The following is a 14238-nucleotide window of genomic DNA, read 5'->3' on the forward strand; positions in this document are numbered from 1 at the left end:
GGTAATTCAATGGAGAAAGAATAGTCTTTTCAGTAAATAATAGTGGATAATTCGGTGTCATGTGCCAAAAAAAAAAAAAATACTCACACATATACTTTACGCATTTTTTAAAAAAATTAACTTAAAATGATTTACAGACTGAAAGGTAAAAGCAAATTATCAGACTTTTAGAAGAAAACAAAGGGAAAATCTTCCCTACTTTGACTTTGACCATGAGATTTTAGAAATAACAAACACTCAAAAAAAAAAAATCCATGAAAGAAAAAAATTAGTAACTTGAATTTTATCAAAATTAAAAATTCTTGTTTTGTGAAAAAACTGTTAAAAGAATGATAACAGAAGTCATAGAGCAGAAGGAAATATTTATAAATTGTATATCTAACAGTTATATCTAAAATGCATAAATGATTCCTAAAAATCAACAGTAAAGAAAGCAAACAACCACAGGGCTGGGGTTGTGGCTCAGTGGTAGCGTGCTCACCTAGTACACGTGAGGCCCTGGGTTTTAGCCTCAGCACCACATTAGAATAAAATATAGGTATTGTGTCCACCTACAAAGAAAACAAACAACCAAATTAAAAATGGCCAAAAGGCCCACTAAAGAAGATAATGTAAAGGATGACAAACACATGAAAAGATGCTATTTAACATTATATGTTATTAGGGAATTGCAAATTCAGACTACAAAGCTCTACCACAACATACTTGTTTGAATGGCTACAATTCAAAATATGTAAGGATAATAAATGGTGGCCAACATGTGAAACCATAGCAAATCTTTTTCATTACTGGTAGGAATGCAAAATAGCAGTTTGTACGGTAGTTCGTAGTTTCTCATTACATTAAATATAGACTTATACTATGACCCAACACTTGTTCTCCTAGATGTTTACCCAAGTGACTTAAAATTTAGTTCCATCCAAATCTGAATGCAAATGTTTATACCAACTTTATTCATAATTACTAAAGATGTAAAGCAACTAAGATGTCCAGTGAACAAGGAATTGGATAAACTGTGATACTATTTAATGAGAAAAAGTAAGAGACTTTGGATTCACACAACATAGATGAAATTTTAAAGCATTTTACTTAGTAAAAGAAGCCAGATCCAAAGGGTATAATTCTATTCATATGACCTTCTAGAAAAGGCAAAACTATAGAAGCAAAAAACTTTATTGGTTGCCAGGTATTAGCAGAGAGGGGAGTGTTAAAGTACAGGGGAACTTTTAGGGTAAAGGAACTATTATGTATAATACTATGGTAATAGATGTACGACTCATTCCTCAAACCCATAGAACTGAACTTTACTTCATCACATGATTAAGGTTCATGTTACCAGTGTATATGGATATTGTGTACCCTTTAATTTGATGAGATAGGAGGGGCTCTTCGTCTCTGTGATATGCTTTCAATGAACCCATAGCCCCAGTTTCATCATGAGAAAAACATCAGACAAACTTGGATTGGAGATCATTCTACAGGTTTCTTTATCAGTGCTCATGTCTATCAAAACATGAAACATAAGGAAAAATTGAGAAATAGACCAGAAGGGTCTGGGAAACCATGGCAACTAAATGTGACATGGTGTCCTAGACTGGATTCTAAAAGTGCATTAATGGAAAAACTGGTGAAATTCAAATAAAAAGTATAGTTTAATTAATAGCAATCTTCTTGTATCTGCTTCTGCATTATACCATGGTAATAAAAGTGTTTAAAATAAGGGAAACTGGTAACCTACATACAGAATTCTGTACTATGCTTGAGACTTTCCTGTAAATGCAAAGTTATTCTAAAACAAAAGATGATTGGGAGGTCAACAAGTTGACTGTCAATGCCAAGTATAGCGAGAATTTAAAGATTGAGGAATTAAAGTTTGTAGAATGCATACAATAGAAGTTCTTCCCCCCAACAAATGAAAAAACATGAGAGAAATTTGAATTAGCAAATTTAGGTAAATTTTTTTTTACAAAACATAAATATTGGAATGATAATTAGAAAGGAATTTTTAAAAAACATGTAAGATGTTTACAAATTTAGGCAGAATTGTGAAATTCAATTAGAAGAAATTTTTAAAAGGAGGGAAATTGCAGACTGATTAAATTTACATCTTCATTCATCATATAAATATTATGGTTTTCTTTGGTGTAAGATAAAAGGTTATACTGCATCTGGGTATCATAGCACATGCTTGTAATCTCAGCCACTGGGAGACTGAGGCAGGAGGATCACAGGTTCAAGTCCAGCCTAGGCAACTTAGCAAGACCATGCCTAAAAATACAAAATAAAAAAGACTGGAGATGTAGCTTGATGGTAAAGCATGCCTTGGTTCAATCTCCAAAATAAAAATAAAAAAAGCAAATGGTTATACTACAATCATGGAAAGAGTAGGTAAATAACCTTTTATATTTTACTTTGTCACATTAGACACATTAACAATTAAGAGTAAAGCTCTTATGACAAATAAATCTATGTTTACATAATAATATTTTATCTTATGAGACAAATTAATGTATTATCTCTTACTTATCTGTTCATGTAGCTTTCCTTTTTTTTCTCTTTTTCTTTTTAGATGTTGATAGACCTTTATTTTATTTATTTATTTATTTATATGTGGTGCTAAGAATCGAACCCATTGCCTCACACATGCCAGGCAAGCACTCTGCCACTGAGCCACAACCCCAGCCCTAGCTTTACTTTGAAACTGAAATACATTCAAAAGTGAAAAAGATTTAGAAATTTGAATATTACATGCATATATACAATTTTGTACCAGTATTCAATTATATAATCAATTGTCATGAAATGGTGCTTCTTATTATAGTTTGTTAAAGTGTATTAAAATACTTAAGTGAAATAAATATTTGAGTATCCTAGTCATTTTATATTCTTTAACACATGTAGTTGAAAGGAATTATATGAATGTATAATATTTTCTATAAATATATATGGGATGTGTGTGTGTGAATATATATATGATTCTTTTGTTTATTTGGTTTAATTTTTTGGCAGTACTGGGGGTTAAGCCCAGGGACTTTCTCACTACTGAGCTAACATTGCCAGTTCTTTTTATTTTGAGACAGGGCCTCCCTAATTTGCCTAGATTGGCCTCAAATTTGTAATCCTCTTACCTCAGCCTCCCAACTAGCTGGAATTACAGGTGTGTGTCACTGCACCTAACTGAACATATTTAAATAAGGATGTTAACATATTTCTTAGGGAAATATGCTGAAACAATACCCAAAGTGTAGGTAAAACAAGATTTGTGGTGGAGGGGATGCTGGGGATCCAGGTATTCACACATAGGCAAGCACTCTCCACTAAGCTCATCCCCATCCCTGAAATTCGAATTTTTGTAATGTGATTAGTAACTCTGAATCAGTAAATTTGTGTAGATTTTTATTTATATAAATTTATTAGAAAATAATGGTTTTATATTGTAATTTGCAAATTCCAAAGTAATTTCCTACCAATACCCTATCCAAACTATAGCAAAGCCTTTTAAAATCAGAATGTGCATTCTGGGTAGATGTGAAGAAAATTTGAAATTTGAAAATCAGTTGCATTCTTTAGCATCTATTTTGTTGAGGGATGGTGATGGTGATGCCTTATCTCATTCTAATTATACCATTTTATGATTAAACTGACCAAATAAAATCAAAATTTTAAATTTACCTGGAGAGGATTGTGAATTTAATCTATCTTCATGTTAGGATTCTTTTTGATGCCACTCATTTGACTTTCTTTTATTTGAAAATTTAAATTCCTGCAAGAGATAACAAAAAAAGTACAAAAATTTAGAGACTTCTTCCAAGGCATTACCTCAGGATTTAGTTTCTGAAATTGGGACCTGTAAGCAGACATGTGTAGTCTCCTCTTCAAATACAGGTCAAATTTTATTCACATTTACCCAGGCTTCCACTCACTATTACTACCCATTATGTCTGGAATTTTTGTATTTTCTTCTTATTTAGGGATATGATGTTAAAGTATGTTTTGAATTCCATGTGAAATATCCACTAGAATTTTAATTGAGGCCCAGAGTACCCTAGAAATTTAATGTCCATAAAAATTCATAATTCTTTGTTTTTCAAATGAGGTACTACAATAGCACATTTAAATGTATCATTCTTTTATTATACTATGAAAATATTGTAGCCATTTACTCCCCCATGTCTATATATTGCAAATATTTTTATTTCTGCTCTTAGGTTGAATTCTCAGGACATAATTTAGGAATTAATCAAAAACACTATTATTTTATGTAAAGGCTAATTATATGCAAATACAAAGAACTGATTTATTTATTTTAATTTGTCCTTTTTAGATATACACAACAGTGTATTTTATTTTGACGTATTATACATACATGGAGTATAACTTATTCTAATTAGGATCCCATTCTTGTGGTTATTCATGATGTGGAGTTTCACTGGTTGCATATTCATATGTGAACATAGGAAAGTTATGTCTGATTCATTCTCCTGTCTTTTCTGTTCTTATCCCTTCTCCCTTCCCTTCATTCCCCTTTGTCTAATACAGTGAACTTCTATTCTTCCCTCCCCCCTTATTTTGTGTTAGCATCTGCATATCAGAGAGAACATTTGACGTTTGGTTTTTTGTGATGGGTTTATTTTACTTAGCATGATAATCTCCGGATTGATCCATTTACCAGCAAAAGTCATAAGGTCATTGAAAGAACTGATTTAAATTTACCTTTCTACACTTAGGTGATACATTACATGCAACTGGATCATGCAAGGATCGGTTATCAGGAAATACCCTTCCTGGTACTTTATTTTGGTGGGAAGAAAGTGAAATACCAAGGTTAGTTAATGTTGTAAAGGAAATGAATGTTTTACGTGTGTCCCAGATGTGATGATAAATTGGTGTTACATATTTTGGGCCTTTTTAATTGATGAGTTTATCAGTCAAGCAAATCTCAATGTGTTACATGGAATTGTACATTTAAAAATCAGATCATGAAATGTTCCTACTTATTATCTAATTAATAAATCTGGGATAGATTGTTATATTCTTTCTAGCATCCGTTTTCATTATGCATTCTAAACTGAGATCTTGACTTACAAAGTAAAAAAAAAAATCATGTTTATAGTAAAATAGCAACTTAAACAAATAGTGGGCTGGAGTTGTGGCTCAGTGGTAGAGTGCTCACCTAGCATGCATTAGGCACTGGCTTCAGTCCTCAGGACTACATAAAAATAAATAAATAAAGATGTTGTGTCCATCTACAACTAAAAAAAATAATTTAAAAAGTGGAATAGCAAATATTGTAATAAAAACTACAAATTTCTAAATATTAAGTGCTTATGAAAATAAGTGCATTGACATACTATGTTTATGAATAATATAATTTGTGGGTTTTTTCAACCATCTTATTGATTTTTTTTTGAGATAATATTCCAAATGTTTAGATTTCCCTAGGATAATATGGTTTCTTCTACAACTTATTAGCAAAGAAAAGGCCAGCTATCTTTCTATTACCTTTCCTTTCATTTGACTTCTTAAGGAAATTGGGGGAAAGGGAAGTCAGAAAATAAGAGATAAATAGCATCAGTTTTGGAGGTGTCACTGTGGTGTTCTTCCTAGGAGTGTTTCATTCCCCTCCCAGCAGCTCAGCTGGCAGGGAAGTTCTGCCTGAAGTAACAGGCTCTGGGGACAGTAGCTTCTACTATAAGGCAAACATGTAATTGACACCTGTCTAAATTAATCAGTAATAGCTTTAGTCTGTAATCAGTACCTAAATTATAAATCAGTAGCTTTATCTACATAGAACTAAGAGTTTCTGTTTTATAACACATGGCACTGGCTAAACTTTCTTGATCCTTCTGTTGGTCAGTTGAGTGGTGGCAGGATAGTTATGGTTTTCCCCTTTTCACTTCACATGTTACACGATGCTTTTTAAGCAGATATTTTTTATGAAGAATGCAAGGGAGAAATTGTCTGTTTAAATGACTTTATTTTTTATTTCATAAAAAGAAACTGTGAATTACTTAGTTGAATATAAACTATAAAAAAATATTTCTGTGGAACTTATTTTATGTAGTTTCAAATTTTTAATATATATTTGACAGAATTTCCATATCATAGAATTACTTGGGAATTCTTAATTTTGAAGTTAAAAATCTCATTAAATAATGCTAGAAATATATTGTTTTATGATGAATATTGTATCAGAATGAGTCTTTAAGGGACTGAATTAATATGGACAGTCAATGACTCATTTCTGCTTAAAAGGATCAGGACTTTTTGATAAACACACTGATAACTTCTTAGTTTCCTCACCAATGTAGTGGAATTGTTTTTATAATCTTTTTGAGATGATTGTATACACTAGATTCCCTAGTTTTCTAAGTTCTATATCTAGTGGCTTTTCTTTCCTTTACTTTCTTTTCTTTTCATGATTAATTAAAATTGAAGTTTATTTGTAGTTTGAAGCCCTTTTCTGGTTAGGACCTGAGACTGTAAGTCTTGGGGAAAAATTTTTTAAAAAATTTTTAAAAACCAAAGGCCATAACAAATAGCCACAAATTTGTAATGAGATGGGGTGCTAAGTCAACAGTTTTGTTAACCTTACTTTTGAAAAGTTCAGTTTGGGGAAACTCTGTTTTAGAATGTTTTAAAAAGTGAACTATTTTATTATTTTAAGAGTTATATAGGGACTGGGGATGTAGCTCAGTGGTAGAGCCCTTGCCTAGCATGTATGAGACCCCAGGCTTAACCCCTAGCACCAAGAAAAAACAGAAAAAAAAAAAAAAAAAAAAAAAAAAAGAAGGAAAGATATGAATAAGCAAACTAGTGAAATTAGACAAGTTATTCAGAATTAGAATTTATAGTAAAATTCTAATTCCCAGATTGTTCTATATTCTTTAATTTTGTCATGCTGACATAAATGAAAAATCTATAATTGCATCAAATACAAATAAAGGTGTGAAAAGTTTTATCATAAATTAATATTTTTCTAGTGTTTTAGTGTCATTTCTAACCCCAGTATTGGCACTTTCTTTTCAGTACCTTTTTTTTACCCCCAGGATAAGTGTTTTATTTCCCTTCACAGACCTTCTTACAAAGGCCATACAGAGCTGGGATTGTAGCTCAGCAGTAGAGTGCTTGCCTGGCATGTGTGATTCACTGGGTTCAATCCTCAGCACCACATAAAAATAAATAAATTAAAAATAAAAAGGTACTATGTCCATATACAACTAAAAAAAATTTTTAAAAACCAAAGGCCATAACAAATAGCCACAAATTTGTAATGAGATGGGGTGCTAAGTCAACAGTTTTGTTAACCTTACTTTTGAAAAGTTCAGTGTAAAATACCTGATGTCATCGACCTTCAGGGCCATTTGCCTAAGTGTTAAATCTATAAAAGTCAAAAATCTAACTGCAAGTATCTCAATACTACTGGCTACCCATCAGAATGATCTGGAAAGATTTTTTAAATTAACATGTGTCTGGGCTCTGTCCTTAATGATTCTAAGTAGTAGATCTCTTGTGTTAAGCTGTGAACAGAAATATTCAGCGAGGTACAATTGTCTAATTGTCTAGCACTGTATTACTTGTCTACCTTCAGTGACTAAAATGAGTGGTCTACATATATACTAAAATTTTTTTGATCACACTTTGTCTACCTGCTAGAAACAGATTTTTAATTTGGAAAACAGTTTTCTCTTTGGTAACACTTCTGTCTTGAATGTCTGAAGTAGTTTTGAATAGGGGTAAGAAATGGTTGTACATTTCTTTGAGAAATTTACTTGGGAGCACTAGGGATCGAGCCAAGACCCTCATGCATGCCAGGCAAGAGCTCTGCCATGGACCTGGATCTCTAGAACAGAGATTACAATTTTTAATGTTATTGTTTCCCTCCTTTGTCACACAAATGCTACTCCTGGAAGATTCTTTCTTGACATTTACAGTGTAATTCAGCATGCAAAGCTTTTTTTAGTATAAAAAGCCAAATTGTTAAAAAAAAAAAAAAAAAAAAAGCACATTGTTCGTCATATAAACTCTTTTACCTGACACTTCAATTCATGGCAAAACTGATATTATTAAATTGTATGAATGAAAAGTACAGTCTACTTTGGGAATTATTTTTTACTAAACACTAAAGGAACATATTGTGATAGTTTGGCTAATATACCATTTCTCTATCAATGGTAAAAAGATACATGTATATGTAGGGATGTTGTATAAATGTATACATGTATATGAATATATATTTCCATATGCACATATATATTTGAAGTATAAAAGTTCTGTGATATAACAAAATTCACTTCTTTTCCCTTTTTTTTTTTTTTTTTGTGCTGGGGATTGAACCCAGGGCCTTACACATGCCAGGCAAGTGCTCTCTTACTGAGTTATATCCCAAGCCCTAATAAATTAGTTCCTAATGTCCCATCAGAATTTCCTTAGGGAAGGAAAATGAACAATGAGATCCTGATAATGTGTTTCTCTTAAAATATTAAAAACATTTCAAATCAAATGTTAATGATATATACTATCCCCCACTTACAAGTAAAGTCATGGATGTCCCTTTTTCATTTTTGGATCTGGTTTGGTAGAAGATCTCAATTTTAGAATGAGTAAACTGAAATTCATGCTACATATTGTCTGTTTCTTCTGTAAGTATGGGCAGTTATGTGGTGTCTTCTCTTCAACGGCTCTAATGAAAAAACATTGCTTTTGAGTCAAAGGAGATTAGTGGGAAATAACCCTCTGTTCTCATAAATAAATTAATGACCTGTTGTCATCACTTTTGCTAGTTATGATCCCACCATGGAGCATTCATACGGTTTATCAATTCTGTGGTTATGCAGAATTTTAAAGCCTTCTCCCACTCAGCAGTAGTTAAGGGCAGGAGGAGCAAGAAGTTATCATTTGCCTACTTTTAGTATGCTAACTTCCTTCTTCTCTTGTTTCATGTTCTCCCCTCGGTTTTTGAAAAACACTTATTATTGCTTAAGAAAATGCCTCTAGGTAACTGATTTTATATGTGTGTGGTCTTTGATGCATAAACTGTTGTTCTCTTTTATCCTATCCCATTCTTCTCTGGACCATAACCTCCATGTTAAAACTTTGAATAGTCCTTATATGTATAATTATATTTTATAAAATATGTAGAATATGCTGCAGATGTTCTCAATGTATTTTTATCCTATTTTTCTTTTGTGTTTATATATAAATATTAATTATGTAATAAATAATGGTGAATTAATTTACTATCATTTAGGTTTGTTGGTTACTATATGAAATCTTGTATGAGTAAGAAAAACCTTACAAAGTTTGCTCTAACATACTTAGTTTTTTTTGTATTATTGTTTTTATGATATCTTTTTATTGCAGCTCTTTAATACTGGAAGGTGTTGAACCACAGAGTACATGTGAATTAGAAGTGGATGCTGTAGCTGCTGACATTTTAAATCGGCTGGACATTGAGGGTACATATCCAAATACTTTTAATATATATTTTTATTTATAAAACATAATGACCAAAGTAGAGTAATAGAAAATTACTAGATTTTATGGAAGAAGAATGCAAATATTTTTAAAATTTCTCCTGTATTTCTGAGGAGAATAATCATTATTTTTATTCATATTTTCATTCATATGAGTATGAAACTAAAATAAGTTTGACATTATATAAAATGACCCAATATAAATAATTTAATATACTCTGCCTTTTAATTGTTTTATCTTCAGATTATATACCAGAGAGGAAACATTAAGATCTATAAGTTATGATCAGATGTTTGAATTTTATTTCCTTGCTGGGTTTGGGGGAACCCATAGAAGGAAAACTAACAAAGAAGTAACATAATAAATACAGGTTGGCAAAAGGGAATGAAGGGAAGGGAGGAGAGGTGGTAATAGGAAAGACAGTAGAATGAATCAGACATAACTTCCCTATGTTCATATATGAATACACAACCAGTGAAACTCCACATCATGTTCAATCCCTAGAATGGGATCCTAATTTAGAATGAGTTATATTCCATATACGTATAATATGTCAAAATACACTCTATTGACAATGTATATCTAAAAAGAACAAATAAAAAATTACAGATTGGAATAGTTTATCCATTTTATTACACAAATTAGGTAATCGGTTTTCTTAAAAGGCAATGTTTATTATGGAAACAGATTTTTTTAAGCAAGAAATATTCACATTGACCCTTGTAATATTGAAGTATTATTGTGATTACAGCTCAAATTGGTGGAAACCCTGGTTTACAGGCCATATGGGAAGATGAAAAACTACGACGAAGAAACAGAAATGAAAGTTCTCAAATTAGCCAACCTGAATCACAAGGTATATTCCTAATAGTATGCCAATGATATTTTAAACTAAATAACTTTAATGGGAAAATTTAACCATTGAGTTTTTCCCTTAACACCTGATTTTACTTTCCAAATTATCTTTAAAATTTCTCTGTATTTTTCCTAATGTCATTGCCATATAACCAGTAGTTCTTTCTTTACAGCTGTATCTACAGAGGCAATTTCTCCATGAGAATTTGACATCTCTACTGTTTTTGGTTCTCTCTGTACTTGGTCATCTTGCCCCACTTTCTGTTCCTTTTCCCTCCTCTAGTGTGTGCTGTTTTTCTGTATTTCCAAATAAGCTATATAAAACTATGAATCTCAACTTAGAAATGCTGTTAAGTTTACGAAGCTTTGATAACACAACCATGAAATGCTGCCCCCAAATTATTTTCTGGGAATGTCATATCAACTCTCATTTTGATCATCACATACAGTTCTGAGGAAAATACTCATTTACTATTAAATATTGCAACATTTAAAAAGAATTTGAGAAGGCTCAAACAAATACCATGGATACAGCAAAATTTTTTCAATGAAGGTCAAAGAATAAAGTTTCAAAAGGCAAATCTATTTAAGATATAGTGGTAAGCCTATATTGAAATCCAAATAAAATTTTAAATTTTTATAATGTTTACGGCACTAAAAATGTGATAAAATTTGTATGCCCTTTAAAATAGAAACATTATATTTACAAAGGGAAAATTTCTGGTTTCTGGATCTATGATACATTTATAGATAAGAGAGCAGTGTTTTTCCTCTTAGATTTGTTATGATTATTAAATTAATTTATAACTTCAGTAACAAGCATTTCTCTTTTGTTTGATTCTGTAATAGGAGTACATGTAGGTGGTGTTTGATTCGTCAAGAGAAAGATAGGAAATTGCTGTCAAAAAAATTGAAAGCTTGCTGGGCACAGTGGTGCACGCTGTAATCCCAGTGGCTCAGAAGGCTGAGACAGGAGGATTGCAAGTTCAAAGCCAGCCTCAGTAACTTAGTGAGACCCTAAGCAACTTAGTGAGATCCTGTCTCTAAATAAAATACAAAACAGGCCTAGGAATGTGGCTCAGTGGTCATGTGCCCCTGAGTTCAATCCTTGGTACCAAAAAAAAAAAAAAAAACCAAAAACCAAAATTAAAGCTGCTGTAGAAGGAAGGCTAGAGTTGTAGCTTCTAGCACATGTGAGGCCCTGAGTTCGATCCTTAGCACCACATAAAAATAAATTAATAAAATAAAGGTATTGTGTCCATCTACAACTAAAAATATATTTTTAAAAAAAGAAAGGAAAAATATTTTATTCATTTTCTATGTACATTTTTTAATCTTTTTTTAAAATTCAAAGATCGCAGGTTTGTGCCACCAACAGAAAGTGAAAAAAAATTTCAGAAGAGACTTCAAGAAATTCTCAAACAGAATGATTTCTCTGTGTAAGTGGTTATTTATTATAGATCTCAGAACTGATTTTAATCATTGCTTTGTTGTCTAGTTTGTTATAAAGGATATGTTTTAATTAAGCAGAACATTATCAAGATCTGTGGACTACAGTGATTTATCCCAGGAGTTCTCTGCTGAGTTAACATTGCATTCTGAGGTTCTGTCTCCTGAAATGCTTCAGTGTACACCAGCCAATATGATAGAAGTCCACAAAGACACAGAGCTGAGCAAAGGTGAGATTATCTTTTCCAGCATACAGAAAATAGTCCAACAGACACCTGTGTATTTAACAATGAGATATTAATATTTGATTTGGTTTGCTAGGGTTTTTTTCCTCCCCATGAAATAAACATGGATATAGTAAAAATCCTCTCCCATTGATATACCCTTTTAATATCTCCATAGGTAAGCACTGTCCTGAAGTTGGTGCAAACTGTTGCCATATATGATTTTGTCATATATCTATGTCAACAATATAAACTGTTGTTTTAGATTTTTAATTTTATAACGGTGTCCCGCATGACATAGATTAAGCACCTTGCTTTTTACATTCAATATTATCTACTTTTAAGCAACTTAATTGAAATATAGTAAATTTACAGAATAGTACAACCATCTCCACAATGCACTTTTAGAACATTTCCATCAACTCAAAGAATCCCTTGTGTTCATTTGCAGGTAGGACCTTCCCACCCCTGACCACTAATCCATTTTCTCAAGTCTCTACATTTGCCTTTTTAAGATATGTCATCTAAATGAAATCATATAGTATGTAGGTTTTTTGTGTGCCTGCCTTTAATGTAGTACTTTTATGATTTATCCATGTTATAGTATCTACTGGTATTTATTCCTTTTTTTTTTTTTTTGCGGTGCTAAGGATCGAACTCAGGGCCTTGTGCTTGCAAGGCAAGCACTCTACCAGCTGAGCTATCTCCCCAATCCTATTTATTCCTTTTTATTGTCAAATAGTATTCCATTATGTGAATAAACCATATTTTGTTTCCATGTATCAGTTGATGAATATTTGAATTGTTTTCACTTTTGACTGATGAAAATACTGCTTTAAGCAGTGAAACATAAAATGTAGAATAAATATCATGAGAAGAGTTGTAAAATAATAGAAATAGTAGCAAATGAAATCCATTTGAGAATAAACTTCACTAAAATTACTTTTGCAGAGAATAAAAAGATTCATGTTCTGTGAATATTTGAGTACAAGTCTTTGTGTGAATATATGTTTTCATTTCTCTTGAGTTGATACTAGTAAATAGAATTGGTAGATCATATAGTAGATTTGTGTTTAGCTTCTAAGTAAACTACCAAACTATTTTCCAAAGTGGCTGCACTGCTTTACATTCCCACCAGCAATATTTGAGGATAATTTTATGTGGTTCTATATCCTAACAAACATTTGATATTATCTGTCTTTTTTAATGTAGCTGTCATAAAATGAATGAAGTGGTATTTCATTGTGATTTTAATTTTCATTTCCCACATTACTAATGATGTGGGGCATCCTTTTATGTCAACGTTATACTTTGAAATTTGATCCTCGTTCATTCATTTTAGCTGTTTATTAGTGTTCTGTTTTAAAACTTAACAGTTTGTCAGATTCTCTACAATTAACTTGTTTGCAGTTTGGCAGTGCTGTATCTGTCTCCCTATGGCTATGTGTAAGAGTTACTCTACAGGGGCTGGGGTTGTGTCTCAGTAGTATAGCACTTGCCCATGTATGAGGCACTGGGTTCGATTCTCAGTGCCACATATAAATAAATGCATAAAATAAAGGTCCATCAACAACTAAAAAAAATTTTTTTAAAAAGTTACAGAACACATGGAAATGTAATTTCTGGTTGCTAGGATGTTTGCACTGTACCTATATAGCATTTGTTCTAACAGTGGTTCTGAATTGCATTTCCTTCATATGTGATTGATAAATAAAAGAATAATTAAAGTTTACTCAGTCATTTTGTTTCATATGCAATTTTTCAAGATAAGGGGGGCCCTCAACAACATTTGATAGTGTCAAATAATAAATATACTAATATATATGAAAGAAATGTGCTATTCTAGTTCTTTGAAATGCTATCTTTAATCTTCATTTTCTAATTATCAAGGTCGTTTGGGTTTCTTATCAGTTGTTTATTACAGAGGTATTTTCTCCCTAGCAAGGCTTTTCCTACAAAAATTTAGCTGCTTTTCTCTTTGTCTTTTTTAAAAAAGATATTTTGGTGTTTTGTGTGTCTTCAGTTTTAATATTAAATTTAATAATATCTTCTTTATAGTTTGATTTTTGTATCTGGTTTATGAGTCCTTCCCTACACTGATGTAACGAAAGTTTTAGGTATTCATCCTAAGGCTTCGGTGTCTTTATGATTTGTTTTTTTTCTACTTAGTCCTTCTTTAATTCATTTGAAATAATACCTACTTAAGTAATAAGAATCTAATTGTATATTGTTT

General features: G+C 31.7%; 1 protein-coding gene across 1 annotated transcript in view; it reads left to right on the plus strand.

Moving 5' to 3' along the window:
* Rev3l (REV3 like, DNA directed polymerase zeta catalytic subunit) overlaps window positions 1-14238 on the plus strand; it is a 178255-nt gene that overhangs the window by 72573 nt on the left and 91444 nt on the right. Inside the window, 5 exon segments of the mRNA XM_047559512.1 lie at window positions 4728-4824; window positions 9364-9458; window positions 10229-10333; window positions 11687-11771; window positions 11863-12011. Of these exon segments, the coding sequence (XP_047415468.1) occupies window positions 4728-4824; window positions 9364-9458; window positions 10229-10333; window positions 11687-11771; window positions 11863-12011 (531 nt within the window).

This window comes from Sciurus carolinensis, chromosome 7 (genome assembly GCF_902686445.1).
Source record: "Sciurus carolinensis chromosome 7, mSciCar1.2, whole genome shotgun sequence".
In the NCBI taxonomy this organism is placed as follows: Eukaryota; Metazoa; Chordata; class Mammalia; order Rodentia; family Sciuridae; genus Sciurus; species Sciurus carolinensis.